The sequence below is a fragment of the Agelaius tricolor genome, unplaced genomic scaffold (assembly GCF_023055355.1).
Source record: "Agelaius tricolor isolate 1412-34295 unplaced genomic scaffold, bAgeTri1.0.p SCAF_16, whole genome shotgun sequence".
Lineage (NCBI taxonomy): Eukaryota > Metazoa > Chordata > Aves > Passeriformes > Icteridae > Agelaius > Agelaius tricolor.
The window spans coordinates 7364794-7381187 of record NW_027269276.1 but is presented as its reverse complement, the minus strand read 5'-3'; the positions used below and the strand labels follow the sequence as shown (position 1 = coordinate 7381187).

The following is a 16394-nucleotide window of genomic DNA, read 5'->3' as shown; positions in this document are numbered from 1 at the left end:
GTCAGCTACCACCAGCTTTGCAAACACTTTCCTGCAGCATGTTCTCATGGCTGGCCTGTAACCCCTGAGAGTTTTGCCACGTGTCTTTGCATGGCTGTGGGTATTTCAGGGGACAAAAGAACCATTCTCCTTGCTCAGGGACCTCCTCTGTGACCCACTGCCACTTAAATGAGGCAGAGACCAAGCTCTGCGTGTCGTGGGTGAGACTGCTGGGTGCCCAGCCTTCCCCCCTTCCCTGGTCCTCTTACAAGTCATTTCACATACTCTGGCTTCAATCTAACAAAAACAAAACCGATGAGGCCCAACTGATCTGGCTGCTTTCCATCATGCAGTGGGCCTCTGAGTGGCTTTAAATAGCTGTACCTCAGTGCAGGCTGTGCTTCTGGACAAGAGGGTAGCTTTGGCTTGAATCACAGGCCATCTCAGACCCGAAAATAGCCTTTTGTTTTTTCTGTCGCCCTTGGTCTTAAATAGCTTTTTTTTTTTTTTCATTCTTATTTTTTATTTTATACCCTGTTAAGTGCTTTCCTACTTTGGGACTTTTCCTAAGGGGGGGATTGGTGGGGAATCTTGGAGCTCTGCCTCTTGAACTATCAGGCTACATCATTTAGTATCTTGGAACTACTCCATCCATGAAAGAGTTCCAGAGAAAACAAACTTGTGATCCTGGCTAATACGGACATGGCCTACGTTAGTGGTGGCAACAGTGGAAATGCAGCGGATACTGGAATTCCTCCAACCAAAGGTTTAGTGAATCTTACAAAGCCCTCAAGAGTTCACCCTGTGGAAAGCTGTGAATGCTGCCCTTTCCTCAAGGAAAAGATGTCTGGCCATTGAGTGCCTGCGGAATTCTCCTTCCCCTTCCTCTGCTCTAGCCAAACATTAGAGAAATTGATGTGGAAATGGGATCTCCTGGATCCACTTGCTTCTGCTTTTCTCTTGCTCTGAGCCCATCTCCTCCTTTCCCTGCCCTCCAAAACACTCACAGTGCTGAGATCTTCTGTTTGTGATTTTGGGTTGTGGAAAAGCACAAGAAGATGGCACAAGCTGTAGCTAGAGCTCCATCTAGCACGTTCCCAAGAGGCTTCCTGTGACGTCAAATCTCTTTGATTAAAGTGGGAGACTCTTATGCCAGAGGTTTAACCATGGAAAATGAAAACAGATGCAAGGTGAGCTGCTGTGGAGGGGAATAAGGACCCTGTTTACATGAAAATGAAGGAATATAAGAATTTCTCTAGCTCTCAGAGCCTTTCTAGTCTAAGAAGAGGTGTAATCTACTTGAAGATCTGCTTGAAGTCTGTGTATCAGTGTGAAATTCGTCTGTGGACTGAATCTGCTTGAGGTTCTCCATTGTGGTCAACACTGTTGGGCTAGTGTAAATGAGAGGAGATCTGGGCTCTTTGACTTTGCCTTGAACAGTGGAGGAGATGATGTGGTTATCTGCAGCTGAGAGCATCAGGGAGAGCCTCACAGTGTTTTTCTGCTGAGCTTCTGTGACCTGCTTTGTTGTGGCAAGAGAAGCCTTAGGCTGGGTTGCATCTCACCCTGTTACATGCTGTGAGAGGAAAGGAAAAAAGAGGATTTTGTTTCCTAGCCCAGCAGATGAACCCATCCATGACAGGAAGCCTGGGTTGTTGTGTTGCTTACCCCTCAGATACAGACACAGCAGTGCTGACTTTGACTAAAGGGATGGCTATTTCCTTTGCTCAGGATGTGGGCCAGGCTTGATGGTTTTCATGCTTTCTTTGATGCTACTCATGCTTCATATCTGCGCAGAGAGACAGATAAAATGTACGCTGTTGTTGGAGTCTCCTACTGCTTTTCCTTTATATCATAAATTCTGCTGTAACTCAGAAAAGAGCTCAAAGCTCCTTTGCCTAATGTGAGCTGTGTGGATAGCAGAGTTATGTTTGGCCAGCTTGTTGCCCTTAATTTGCTATTTTTGTTTAACCCATTTCTGCCAGGCGTTATATAGCATCCCGTTGCTTTTCTCATCCGTTCCCACAGCAATTTATGTTGCTGTTTCAGAAGCAGTTTCCATCCCTGGGTTTCAAAACTGGTCTGCATCACTCCTGCTGTGGCAGATAGGGATGCTGTGAGGAGTAGTGCATCATTTTCTGCGTCATTCCCTCGCCTCCCCATGTGACAATCCCTGCAGCTCCTCTCAGGTGATGTGGAGCAGCCTCAGGTCTCCAAGACTTTAGAAGCATACTCTATTTGAATAGCAGAAATTTTACCAGAAGGCACACAGGGAAGGCAAGGTGAAAAGATCTGTTTTTTCTCCTTAGTTTTGCTCTCTCAGTGGAGGAAGTGTGTTCCTGGCAGGGCACTGTCCATAGACTGGATTGGTATGGGCATGGGGCAGAGTGGCCAAAACCCACCAGCCAGGGTGTTGGGAAACGTGAGACAGCTCTGGAGGACTAAGTGGATGGCCAGGGTTGAGGACAAAAACTGATTGCATGGTTTGGTTGCATTCAATTTTCTTGTCCTTTCATTGCCACATCCATCCAGCCTGCTTAGAGAAATGTCCCATCTGCTCCCTCCATCTCAAGCTGTTAGAGCTGCACAGCAAATCTGAGCTCATTCCTCCTCCCCTGTTCTCCAACACTCTCCATACATTTATTCCACTACCATACAATGGCTATTAGTAGAGACAGTATTATGTTTTAATTTAAAAAGCATTATCACTATAACTGGGAGAAGCACAAAGTTTAATTTGTCAGACCCTTTCCAATTTTGTTGGTCTTTGGAGATGTTTTTGATTTCAATCTGCAGGGTGGGGATTTTTACCTCCTTACTATTTTCAGGCTTGCATGTTGGAGTTTCCCTACAAATCTACAACCAATGTCAAAGCTAGTATTTTTCCTCCCATTTTCCAGCTGGCACGGACAAATGTGAAACTCCATGAAAGTTATTGTTTTTAAAATTTCCCGAACTGTTCTAGGAAGTTGAATATTTCTATTTCTCCTTTTTTTTTTCATTTTGATAAGAAAGAAAAAAAAAAAAAGTAAAGCAAAGCCCCCACATTTTAAATTATATTTCCAAGCCAGTTTTTCAGAAGCTAATAGCTGTGATGGTAGATGACATTTGTCATAGCAGCATCCAAACTCTGAACCTGTTGAGATTCACCCATTTTAACCCTGGACATCTCCGTGAGCATCATCCATCTCACATGTGTCAGCGAAGACATAAACCTAGCAAGAGCCTCGTTGGTTTCTGCTCCATACAAGAGAACGGGGTTAAAGGTAGCAGCACAATAGGGGAAACAGCAGTGAGGAAGAGAGAGAAAACCAGTCAGGAGAGAAGCATGTTGTTTTTCAGATTCTTTGGGGACTTTTAATAAATCAGAAGGAGAGGATGCCAAAAGGACCGGTGCTGCCTTGCTCTCTCAAGCCAGCGGGGATGTGTGTTCAGCCCTTCAGCTCCAGAAACGTGGGCTGTCCTCCTGCCATGCTCCTCGTCATCCCTCGGCAGCCCCTGCATGTCAGTGGTGGGCTAACCCCACTGCAAAAACCCTGCTCTCACTGGGATTCACAGCACAGAGAGCAAAGCCCTTGGAGTCCCCAGCCTTAAGTCTTGCTGATCTTTCACATGTCCCTTCGCTGGGGCTGTGTGTCCCCAGTGGGTTTTTAGGTCTGTTGGATGTGGCCCGGCAGAAGTGAAATTGCCTTAATTTAGCAGAGCTAAGAAACGCAAGGAAAATAAAGCAGACAGGAGTTCTCCTTGGAGATACTTGGTATTGTTGAGGATAGACTTTCCCAGCTATCCTTTGGCAGCCATAAAATGTATTTATATTATGAAAACCAAAACACGATAAATAGTGACATTCAGGGATGCCATGTTTATTTGTGTCCCAGTGACTCTGATCACTTTAAACCATGAGAGTTGAGCTGGGCTCTTTTTCACTCTCATTTCGTTTACTAATGATATTTCATCACTTGGAATTTGCCTATGAATCTTGTTTATGACACATGAACCAGAGCTGAGCCTGGCTTACTCTCCCATGTGGATCAGCCCTTAAGGGCCGCTGAGAATAACAGATAGTTTCCCCCAAACAAGTTAAACAGTTCCAAACCAAACAAACAGCTTTTGTCTGCATCCCCAGGTCCATCAAAGGAAATGTGTTTGATGTGCAGATGGAGTAAGATAGTGCAGTGGAGAAACATAAACTGATATAAAAGACAAAATAGAAAGAAGAAATAGGAAAAGAAAAATCTTCTGGCTGGTGCACTTTTGGTGTGAGAAAATTTCCTAGCCTGTTTGAAAATACTCTTCCTATTGAGATCAATTCTTAATGGCATCCAAGCTGCTCCATGCTGCCCTAGTGATGCCAGACTTGAATTAACTTAGCTGATTAGTTCAGGATCCTGTGACTGTATGAGGCGCAGGAGTATTTTCTAAATCTTAGAGCAGTTATGTAGACAAGACATCCCAGTAATATCTTGGAAAAACCCTTTAAACCCATGAGAATTTGCTAGAGATGAGAGAAATCCCCAAGATCCTGCTATGCATGTCTTGGTTGTGGCAAAGAAGTGAATTTCCCTCACTGGGGCATCCCAAGGCAGATACATTCTGAGGAGATGTTTGATGCAACCCTTTAAAACATTATATTTGCCCTTTAAGTTTGTTGGACTGAAGGAAGGAGCTTGCCTATGATCTCTGCTCCCCTTATTTTTCTTTCTCATCTGGCCAGTGTTCCTGGCTAATCCTAATCAGATTTTTTAGAGAGGTGGGGTTGTGTGAGGAGAAGATGCCTCCAGCATGCAGGGTTTGGTGTAGATGGGACACGTGGGGTGAAGAAAGGTCTGTGGGGTTATGAGAGTCAGGTGTCCCCAGCCTTGAAATGGTACTTTTTGGCTTCAAGAATGTTGTGCCAGATTAGATAAATCCTGAGAGAGAAGTGGGCACAGGAAGGAGCCTCCCTATTCCTCACTGTCTGCCTAGGGAAAAGATGGACTAGGTAGGAATTTGGACTTAATGGGAACCTCTGGAAAAGAGTTGTTCCCAGTTGTCTGTCCAGACCTCTTGCATGCCCCTTGTCCTCAGAGCACTTGTGCCTGCACACTCCACATGAAATGATTGCCTGTTCTTTATGGAAAGACAGAGTGAGGCAGCCCTGTCTGGAGAGGACATTTTGGCTTTAATTTAATGGCAGCCGTTTGCTAGTTATTCATTTGGTTCTTTTTTATATAATCACATGTGTGTCGATATCTCTCTCTTTTTTTCTAGTTTTGCTCTTTTTTGTTTTTTCGTTTACTTTATTTTGCTTTTTTCTTTTTTCTGTTTTTTTTCCCCCTTTAGGTTTCAGAGAAATTATGTTGAATCCAATAAGCCTCCCTGGACATTCCAAACCTCTTAACCAAGGCATTTATGTTGAGGATGTCAGTGTTTATTTCAGCAAAGGACGTCATGGCTTTTAAAAACTCCTTAAAAGTCCCTGTTCTGATGTCAAGTTTATAGGCTGTGCCCTCAAAATGGTGGGAAGCAGTAAGCGTGGTCTGTATGGATTGAGGTCTCCTCCTAATAGGACTCTACAGCCCTGCCTGTACACACGTTAAAGCCAACTGAAACTGTGGTTTTCTGTCACCAGATAACAGGGTTGTTCTTTTCCTCCAATGGTCGCTGTGTTCGTTAAATATTCCTGCAAGGCACAACAGCAGCAATGAGAGCAAAATAAAGAGAATTAAAACCCAATTGAAAGGAGTCATCCTAATAACACAGTAAATAATTGTACTTTTGCTTTAAAATAAAACACAAAACTAAAAAAACAAACAAACAAACAAACAAACAAAAAAAAAAAACCAACCAAGCCAACCAAACTGACATCTTTAGTCATGTCCTCCCTGCTTGGAGTTTTCCTTGTAAGCTTGTGTCTTCGCAACACCCAGTGAATGCTGCCATCACCTCTTACGTGGCACCGCCATGGGAGGTCTCCCAGAGCGAGCCGAGGCGGGGAGCCTGGAAGAAACTAAAGCAGAATGAAGACTTTTGGTAAGAACAAAGGCAGCCCCGCTCCCAGTTCTTGCACAGAAAATAATGTTGGAAGGAATGAGGATGGAAAGAGGAGAAAAAAAAAAAAGTATCTTACTTCTCTGACAGGAAAAGAGTGTGGTTATCTTTGAAGTGCACATATTCTAGGAGGCTTCTCTTGTTTGTCTGTCTGTCTGTGTGTGTTAGAGCGGCTCGTTGGATCTGACTATCTTGTTGTCGTACTCTGGTCTCTCCCTGCTGCTTAAATGATGAGCTTTATCTGAGGAGTTGCCTGCACTTCCCACATGGATGGAGAATCCATAGCGCAGCAGGGTCTGTGTCCTTGCCAGGCCTAGAGCAGTAAGCAAAGTGGAAAAGCATATCAGACGCACGCAGGTCCCATTGCTGGGCCTTCTCCAGCCCCATTTAGCTCTCCCCTCTATTCCCACCCCACTAGAGATTGATTGTAACCCAGTTGCATACCCAGAACCATCAGCTCGAGGCTGGCTGACTGAAGGAGAGGAAAAAAAAAGTATTCTATTGCTTCTTCTCTGGCAAAAACAGGAGTATCAGTCCTGTTCTGGCCAATATTTGTATTCTCTCCCCCTCTCCTATCCCACTTTTGTCTTACTTCATCCAAAATCTCTCAGATGGAAAAGTAAACCCTTTCATCCTGTCCTTAAGAGAAGCCAGCTGCCCTTGTGGCAATTTGTAGGGCTTTCCTTGGACTCTGTGGATGTCACGTGTACAGGAAGTACAGATTTGCTCACACATATCAGTGATAACCTATAAGCAAAGCAAATTTTCTCTAGAGGACAAAAAATATTCCAAAAGCTTCAGGTGTGGCCAGATCCTTTTGAGAGAAATATTGGACCAGGAGCTTGCTCACCAGCCACTCAGCTTTGCTTGCCTTCTTGGTGGCCTGAGGTGACCTTATCACATCAGGGGTGTCTCTAAATCACCAGCCCTCAAGGGTCACTGCCACTGGAAAGAGTCACAGTCCCTCTCCACCAGAACTGGGCAGAAGCCTCAGAATGGATGTTCTGCTTCATCCTGCCTTTACAGGTGACCTGCATGAACCACCCTGGAGGTTGCCAGGAGGTTTTATTATCAGCTGTCCCATAGGGATATCGCTGGGAATATTCCATTCTCTTGCTTCTTCTCCTGGTTCGTTTGCATAAAAAGGTAAAGTGCAATAGAAGAGTACTGGAGAGATGGTGGCAGATTGCTTTAAGTTAATGGACATGCCTTAGGGGGGCATCTGCGTTAGCACGAGGAGACCTGGCTCAGGTTGGATGGCTTCAGAAACCATGACCAAATCTCCCAACAACGTTTCCTGCCCGCATCGGAGCTGGAAATGCCAGAGGTGCACTGCCAGAGAGGACCTGCGGCCGTGTGCCATGGACACCTCAATTCTGCAGATTCACAGAGTGAGGAGGAGCTTCGCCGAGCGTGTGAATCACTGGGTGCTTGTCTGAACTGAATTTCCCCATCTCCTGGAAGTTGCCCACCTGACCTGGGGATGTCTTGTCCGTCTGAACTGTCTCCTCTCCCTAGCACTGTTCAGGGGACTCTGCTCTCAACTGTGTGTATCAGTCGTAGAGATGCATCTGTGGGCCTGGACCAGAAGCCTATATCCAAACACCCTAGCAGAGGAAGGGTTGAATTTTGCAGCTCAGGTCCATCTCTGCTTAGAAGAAATCCTCCGGACCGTACAACATAATTAAAAGCAGTTCTCCCCACTGTGATCGATGTCTCAATTTGTTTAACACCAATTAAAGTCTCTGGTTCCTCACTGCTGAAAACGAAAGCCAGTCGTGGCTGTTTGCGATTGGTGGCTTTAAGTAGCAAGTCTAAGGATGTTTCTTTTTTAAATTTTATTTTATTTTTAATTATTGTAAATCATTACCTCATTTTCTGTCAATGAGATTCCTCCATCTTTGAGCATTCTTATCTTGCCATAACTATCATCCTGTGCTAATGGGAAATGGGACGGTCCCTTTTCACAGAGACTATAGGGGTGTTCAATGTCTAGTTTCTTAATAAACACTTTATTTTCTAACGAAACAGCTGCACCAGGCCTCTTCTTTGAAGACAAAATAAATAAATGTTCAGAATGACATGTCCTATAGTCTACTTCTTCATGAAATGATCCACGTGTGGGGAGTTTGGTTTGTTTTCTTCTTTGGCGGGTGCAGAGGGTGGGATTTACAGTTGTGATGGGAACATTGCTCAGGTGTAGCTCTTGCTTCTGTCACTCTCATCAGGCACAAAGATATTTTCTTGCCTGGGAGCTTAGCTGCTAATGGTCTCAGTTGACAACCTGTTGGTTTTTGTAGCATAAAATGGTCATATTCTCAGGGACAAGCTGGTACTGCAGGAGATTGTGTCAGGATTTGCCAAGACAAGTTTCTGTAGTTAGTGGAAAAAGTTTTATTAGAAGCCTTATCTCTCAGGGAGCCTGACAGTAAAAGATTGTTCTGGCTGAAATGCTTTTGTTTCAGGATATGCTGTTGCTTCGGGTCTCCTTGCTTGGCTGTGCAAATTGACAAAAACCAGCAAAATTGGCTGTTGGGTGTTGGATTGTTGTGCTCTCCTCAGGAACAATTCACCTCATGTTAAGCTCTCAAGGGCGTGTTTGCTGTAGAGGCAGTGGGGTACAGGTGAGCACTGTGCTCAGGCTCCTCATTAGAAATTCATGTCCAGGTGGTTGGATGCTCCAGGAGGAGAGAGGAACCATCCTGCAGTGTGGGGGACTTGGCACGAGGGTGTGTCTTAGTTGTGTCTTAGGATTGTTCACAGGAGATGTCACTGATGTAACTAAAAGCTGCTGTGCCAACCTGCAGGTGACAGTGGGCATGAGGACGGGGGTGTGTTTGAGCACATATTGGTGGATGGTGCTGGAACCCTCTTAGAAAACCTGGTGAGAGTTTTGATGAGCAAATTAAAAACATGTTTTCCAGCATCCTTCTGTTCCTATAACTTTCTGGCATGACTTTCAAGCAAATCTCTTAAAATGATGCTGTGGGTGAATTTCTGCATGACCTTCCCTTCTAATGAGTGCGTCTCTAGCAGTGATGGGGTGCTGTGGTTCACAGGATTAGGTGATGGCTGAGACCTTAACCTTTTCAGGAATGTCTGCAGTGCCCAAGACAAATGTCTGTCTTCTAACATAACCTTACACAAGGGATGAGCAGCTGGGCTGCATTGGATTCCATCCCTGTTTCCTTTTTCTTTCTGAGGTGTGGGAAACAAACATGGGGTTTAGAAGCTCTGTCTTTTCTCCTCCACTTCTGCAGGGTCTATGAGCTTTCACAGCCCAGAAACATTGCAAACAGTGGTTGATTAGCCAATTACTCAGCCTGCTGCTATGGTCAGCTTTGGTTCACTTTGCTTTGTGTTTCAGGGCAACTGACTTCTTACGTGTGAGTTCCCACAATACTTTTAATGCTGCCAGTTCAAAAGGAGCTGGTTTAGCTATGGGCTCTGACAGGCATCACAGAAGGGTTGGGTTGTTTCTTCTTGTTCTTTCTTCTTGGCTGTCTCTGTTGCCTGATGTACCCATGTGAAGGCTCCATGCTCTTTGTGACAGCTGATAATGCTGTGCTGCTCTCTCTCCCCACTCTGGCTGCAAATGACTCTTCAAATAGAGAGTTATTACTGAAGGAGCTTGGGATGCTGGCTTGGTAGGGTTGGGGCAGAGGACCTCTAGCAGGAATGATCAGCTCCTCCTGAACATCACAACCCTGCCTCCTCAGGGCTTGTAGAGTGTGGAGCCTGTGTGTGAATAAGCAGAGAAACAAAGTTTTGGCTCATTGTACTTTGACTCTAAAAAGATGGAGTCACCTTTCTTTCAGCTCCTGCTTGGAGGGAGCACGATGGGCACAGTGTGTTTCTGGCACTCCAGCTCTCTCCAGGATGGAGTCATTGTATGGGACCTTGGGCTCAGATTTGCGGCAGGGTGCGTGGGATGCTGTAGGTCATGATTGGGGTATATTGAGTTTCTGCAGCTGCTTATCCATATTGTACTGAGTCCTGATGTTCTTTGCTGCTCTTTTGTCTATTTAGATATGCTTTTGAGGAGTCATGCCTTCTCTCCCAAGAGGCTTGAGCTTGTTTTGAAGGTGGTGGTTTGGTGTTTCTTTCTACCATCAGGCCTTTGTCCTTTCCCTGTGTCCATGTCCTGCTGTCCAGGGAATTCCTGGGAGCTGTGGGGAGTCAGAGGAAGCTGCTTCTGCTGATTCAGCTCTGCTCTGATTTGTACCCAGAACAAGCTGCAGATCCTCAGGGTTAAGCCTGGCATTAGCAGAGGATAAAGAGGCCTAGACACAGTAGTAAAGCTAAAAACCACAGGTTTGGAGGAGCAGCAGCAAAGAGAGCACACAAGAAATCAATGCTGAGTGATTTCATTTTTTTTTTCTTAACGTTTGGAAGCACTTCTGGTGCTGTTTGTGCAATGAGTCAAAGAGTCCATATTAACCATGCATTTACCAGTGCCTGCAGAGTCTGAACAGTTGGAAGAAAATTTAACAAACTGTGGGGAAGTGCATATAGCTGCTTTGAAGGTGTGGGTGTAGTTTGATGAGAGACCTGCCCACTCTCAGCTGGAAAAGGTGCTTTACCTGGTGAAGCAATGATGTCTCTTCTGCTGTTGTGCTGCATTTTGCTTTGCCTTTATCTTCTGTGGTTTCTCCAGTGCTGTCTCCACTACTTTCTTTAAGACAGGCAGGCTCCTTGGTGGTGCCAGCATGTGGTCTGATGGCACAGAGCTAGAATAAATCCCAACCCACACACCAGTAAATAACTGCAGGAGGATTCCTTCGCAAAGAGATGATGATAGTTTCTCCAGCAGTAAAGCAGAGTGCAACTGCAAGACAGCTACATTTGAATTTTGGTATTATTTTGAACTTGTGAGTGTAATTGCTGACTAATCAGCAGGAATAAATTTTGGTTGTTCTATACAAAGTGGAGGATTTGTTCTAAGTGCTGGTTAAGTGATTTACTCTGCTGTTAGTGACTCATTTGTGATCTGTGCCTGATTCCTGCAGAGAAGTTGACTTTTTGTAAGCATTTGTTTATTATTTCAGAGTATTTGGCCTTTTTTCTCCAAGATTTTGCTTCAAATATTCATGTTGTGTGATGGGTGTTGGTTTTGCTCTTGGATTGGGTGAGTGAATGTTCCAGACAGGTAGTGAGAAATGTAACATGCAGAGATACCCTTCAATCATCTGTTATTTGGGGTTGTCCCCAACCCCATGTTTCTTTTTCATATGTTTGGATTAGTACCATCCTGACAGATCTTTCAGCAGGCAAGAAAAACTGTCATTGTCTGGGCCTCTGGAACAGTTAAGAGCTTGTTTTCAGAGCAAGTATCTTTCCTGGCTCCAGTCAGAATCCTGGGAGCAGCCTGTGTCTGACCTGTGTGTGGGTTTCCATCCACTGGTGGCAGAGCAGCCACTGCTGGAGGTCAGGCTCATTGATGAGGAGTCAGGGAGAGCCAGACTGGAGCTGCATTAGGCTCAGTAAACTGCCAGGATGTCTGAATAAACTGATTTTGGCCAGGTCATCATTATCTTAAGTGAGTCAGAGATGTGACCAGGCTGTTTATTAAGATAATTAGGAGAGGGAAGGAGGGAGGGATGCTTACAGTCCATGGACTAGGCTGGTGAGGTGGTGGAGTATATTACAACATCTGATACAAGAGAGAGAGAGAGAGCTCCTGGCCTTGCAGGATGATGTATCCAAGGCCTGGTCCTGCCAGGTTTCAGTCCCTGGTGCCACAGTCAGGCATGTGCAGTGACATCATGCTAATGCACATTTCAAACATCACTGATGTGAGCTCATCTTGCCAGGCTGAAGAGTCATACCTCTGCTCAGGTTTCCTCCTGAGGCCTTGTTGCCTGGCAATTTTAGAGATACTCTGGATCAACAGAGCATTTTGGGTTTGCTGTATCAGTGCCAGGCAACATGTGGGGATGAGAGGAGCAGCTGTGCACAGTCACTTTTTTCTTGATAGTGCCTGGTCCAGCCTCCTGTAGGCTTCTGAAGGTGGCTGGAGGTTTGCTTTGAGCTTTCTGGACACGTTGGTGTGATGGTGTTCACAGGGGTCTGAGGATGAGGGAAGAGACAAGGATCTGACTCCATGTTTCAGAAGCTTGATTTATTATTTTATGATATGTATTATATTAAAACTATACTAAAAGAATAGAAGAAAGGATTTCATCAGAAGGCTGGCTAAGAATAGAAAAAGAATGATAATAAAGGCTTGTCACAGCTGATTGTGATTGGCCATTAATTAGAAACAACCACATGGACCAATCACAGATCTACTTGTTGCATTCCACAGCAGCAGAAAACCACGGTTTACATTTTGTTCCTGAGGTCTCTCAGCTTCTCAGGAGGAAAAATCCTAAGGAAAGGATTTTTCATAAAAGATGTCTGTGACACGTTGGTTTATTGGGTGGTCCCAGAGGGTTTGGAAGTTGAAGTGTTTAAGCTCCAGTGACATGCTCAGCACTGCTGGAACACCTGCAGAGGTACGAGCCCCCCAAAGCCAGCACGTCTCACCACCCACAGGCGTTGCAGGAGACTGAGAAGGGCCTCCCTTAAAGACAGGTAAGTGCCAATTTTTCTCCTTCTAGGGAGCTATTGTGTGTAATGTGCTGGATTCAGACCTCTAGCAGGAGTTATTTTGATGTATCTCCTCTAAATGCATCAATGATAACTGACTGCATTAGACAGTATCAGTGGGAAACTGTCAGTCCCTGCTCAGGAGAAAGCAGGGGCTCTTCTGGCTGGAAATGCTGCAGGTCTGGCACTGTGTGGGAGTGGAAAACCAGAAGAGCCAAGTGCTGCTGGGGGCCAGGGCTGCCACCCACGGCTGCTCCTGTTTGGCCACCAGGTCAGCTGTGGTGAAGGAGGATGCAGCCCAAATGCCAGCAGGTATGGCAGAGCTGTGGGAGGTGTTTGGCATAGCTGCTGACTCCTTTAGAAAACTTGAGAGCACAGAACTGCAAGGGTGGCTATTTGATGATAGTGCCAGTCTCATTTTCATTAGCAATCAGCCAGAGAAAGGCTGTGGTGTGCCTTAACCCTCCTGCCCAGGGCCAACAAGAGAATGCCTTTTCTGCAGCCATATGACACGCTTGCCACTCCATCCCAACAGAAGATCTTATAGCCATGGCTTCAGAAGAAGGTAACAAAATCCCTGACAGTGTATCTTGGATAAAAGTATCATCCTGAGAGCTCAGTTTAATCTTGTTAACCTGGGAGTTGGGTAAAATTTTCTTTAGGTCCTTAAGCTTCTCTCCTTGGCTCTAATGTGTGGAGCATCTCATGTTTTGCCAAATTTCCTTCTCTGGATTCAGTAGTGCTGGCATAAACCTCAAAAAAAAGGAAAAAAGGGCAGAAAGATATCAATAGCAGTGTCACAAGGGAAGGCAAATATCTCTCACCAAAAAGACAGAGTATTCTTAGAAAACAAAGAAGACTCCTCAGCATGAAAGATATTGCCATGTACACCCAAATAGGTAAGGATTGACAATGTCCCTTCCAAGGAAGATCTCTAAGACTCAAAGAGCAAGGAAATGTGGTGATCATGAGCTGTAGATACAGCACAGACTGAAACCTGTCTCTTTGATCTGAAAGGGCCACTGAAATCAAGGGGCTGCACAGGAATCTGTTTGGGTGATGCCTTGAAGGGCTGGTTCAAGCCTTTGGGGCATGTCTGTGCCCTCAGTTAATAGCAGTGTGCTGCTCAGTCTGTCATCCAGCTGGGCTGTTGGTGTGCCAGCACAGGGAGGGAGCCATCCACAGCTTGCTGGACATGATCCACTGAGGGCTCCAGCCCTCCCTCTCCGAGACCTCTCCACCTCTCATTTCCCTGTGCTCCCTGCTGAGTAAGAGCAGGTCCCCACTGGCTGGAGCTTTCACCAGGTCTCACCCAGCCCCATGCTTAGGTTCCTCAACAAGAAGCCAGAGGATGGTCATCTCTGCAGTGGGAAAGGAAATGCCTTTGGCATAAGAGCCTGGAGCTGTCCAGAGTGGTGTCCTTGTCTGGAGAAGTAAGTAGATGCCTGCTGATCATGATGCAGGGGGCTGTGTGTGTTTGTGTTTGTGTGTGTAGTAGGAATCAAATATTCATGTTGGAAAGGTGGTGTTGGATTTCCAAGGGAAGAAACACATTCATTGAATGTGATCCACAGCCCAAGGCAAAGGACTGGAGGTCGGGATGGTAGAGCCTTGAGGGGATTAGGCTGTGCCATGGAGGTAAGTTTTTGCTGCAGTTCTGTATAAATGATTTAAGTCCATGTGTCCAGGCAGTGTCCATGCACTGAGACTGCCAGGGATGGATGAGAACAGCCTGGCTCTGAGCTGGGTGTGATTCCACACAGCAGCTCTGGAGACCCTCAGCAGCACATCCCTGTGTCCTAGAGACTGAGCTGGGGTCTCTCGCAGAGCTCAGCTGCAAGCTCAGCTCAGCTGCTCGGGTTTGAGAAGAAACAGGGAGACACAAGGGTCCTCTCCCAAGGGACATCCAAGCCCAAGTGCAGGCAGCACACATGCTGCTCCCTGCTCCCTTAAAACCCCCTGAAAAAAAGACTCTTTGTTCTAGGAGATATAGATTATATATATTTTAAGGCTCCATGAATCATTCATAGCCCAAAGATAAAACTGAGCATCAGAGCCAAGGAAAGGCTGGGGCTGTGAGGCGAAGCAAGGAGCCTTCCATTATGTATTGTACTCAGACTTGACCTGGCAGTACCTCCTTGAAATCTTGCCTTGGCTTTGGGAAGCCCTCTTTTTCTCCTAAAGATCTGAACTACTCACCCTGTTTCAGTAGATAATTGTAGGAGGAGCATAATCAGCTGCTTCCCTTGCTGTGCAGCTTGATGGTTGGTTTTTGAAGAGTTAAAGTGTATGTCCAAGTGAGCATGTGAGAGCACAGTGGGGCTGCCAGGAAAAGCATGGATGTGTTGGCTTGGAAGGAGAATGAAAGAATCCTAGGGATGCTATGGGATCAAGCAGGGTTTAAGGATTAACAGTTAGCCTGGCAAACAGTGTCAGGTAGGGATTATTGAATGGCTTGGGAAGAGAGTCTGGGTGTTTTCTGACTGAGCCAAGCACTTCCAAGCTCACTGTGGCACAAGCCAGCTGTGAATAAGGGCTCCTGCTTGCTTGTGGTCACTTGGTGGTCAGCATGAAATGAGTTTGTGAGTGTGAGCCTCGTGCCTGGCAGGCAGATGTCCTTAGCCCAGAAAACATCTCTGGTTTCTTGGATGGAAGCAAATGCTGATGATTAAATCCAGAGTGTAGCTGTATGGCAGTGATTTGTGGTGTCCTGACCTCTTGGCAAAAATAAATGTACAACACAACCTGTCTGGGGAGCAGCAGAACTCACAGCCAAAAGGGTGGAAAGCGAGGAAGAGGGACTGGTTGTTTGGTTTATTTTCTTTGTGCTTTGCTGTTGTTGTCTGTTTGATTCTGTAATCTACGAGAAGGGCTGGAAGTTGAGCTTTCACTTTAGCAGATCATGGTTTTCTTTCCTATATCAGTTGTATTACAGTAAAAATTCGTGTTCTTCATGTCCTGATTAAATGGCAAAATGTTGTACCAGAGCAGCAGGAAACTCTCATGTTGCTTTGCTATTTCCTTTTTAATTACTGTCACCAATTCATTGGCAAGAGTAATCTTATTGCTCAGAGCTAGAGACACCTTCCCTTTCCATTGCTATACAGCCCCAGGGCCTGTAAAATGCACTTTTGGCAGTAAGGTGAAGTAAAGAGTACTTCATTTATTTGCTGCATTTCATTTATGCCAGCACAAGAGCTTATGAGGCCACAGTCTAGCCTGAGTATCTGGTATTGTCCAAGTTAAAAATAACCCCACTTTGCTCTCTCAAAAGTTGTTTTTCACCCAGAACCTTTCAGGGCACTGCTTGGCCAGACAGCAGTGACAGAATTAGGGAGAGAATGGCCAGGGGTGGGGTGGGGTGGGGTGACAGGCACCCCACAAGGTCAGGTAAGTGGCTGAATCAGAGCATCAGGGCTGGCAGCTGATGGTTTGCAGCAAGCAAGCCCCATGACATGCAAGATGTCTGCTGCAAAAGCTGGGAGAGAAATTATTTGGAAACACGTGCTCTTTCTAAAGCTTTTATTTTTTAATAGAGAAAACCTTTCAGGCCCCTTTTTAATTCATAATAAAGAGCAGGTTGAAAAGAAGGAGAGGGCAAATGAAGACAGTGAGGCTTGCTAACTTCCTTTAAAGTTGGAAGGTCACCTTTAAAAATGGATGAATGCAGCATTTGGAAGGAGCTCCAAGGCAGCAGGCCTGGGGTTCAGCACTAGAATAGGAGGCAGAACAAAGATGAAAAGAAGAATCCAGTTGGGATCTAGGAATAGCTGCAGAGCTGCAGATCCCCGTGG

General features: G+C 45.6%; 1 protein-coding gene across 3 annotated transcripts in view; it reads left to right on the top strand.

Moving 5' to 3' along the window:
- Positions 1 to 16394, top strand: part of NTRK3 (neurotrophic receptor tyrosine kinase 3) — a 218569-nt gene that overhangs the window by 132556 nt on the left and 69619 nt on the right. The window contains exon 13 of one of the 3 annotated variants that reach the window (XM_071441301.1): positions 5302 to 8037. The exons of the other annotated variants lie outside the window; for them this stretch is intronic. Coding sequence (XP_071297402.1) covers positions 5302 to 5420 — 119 coding nt within the window. The 3' untranslated portion in view covers positions 5421 to 8037. Of the gene's footprint in view, positions 1 to 5301; positions 8038 to 16394 lie in introns of those variants that run through there. 3 annotated transcript variants of the gene reach the window in all.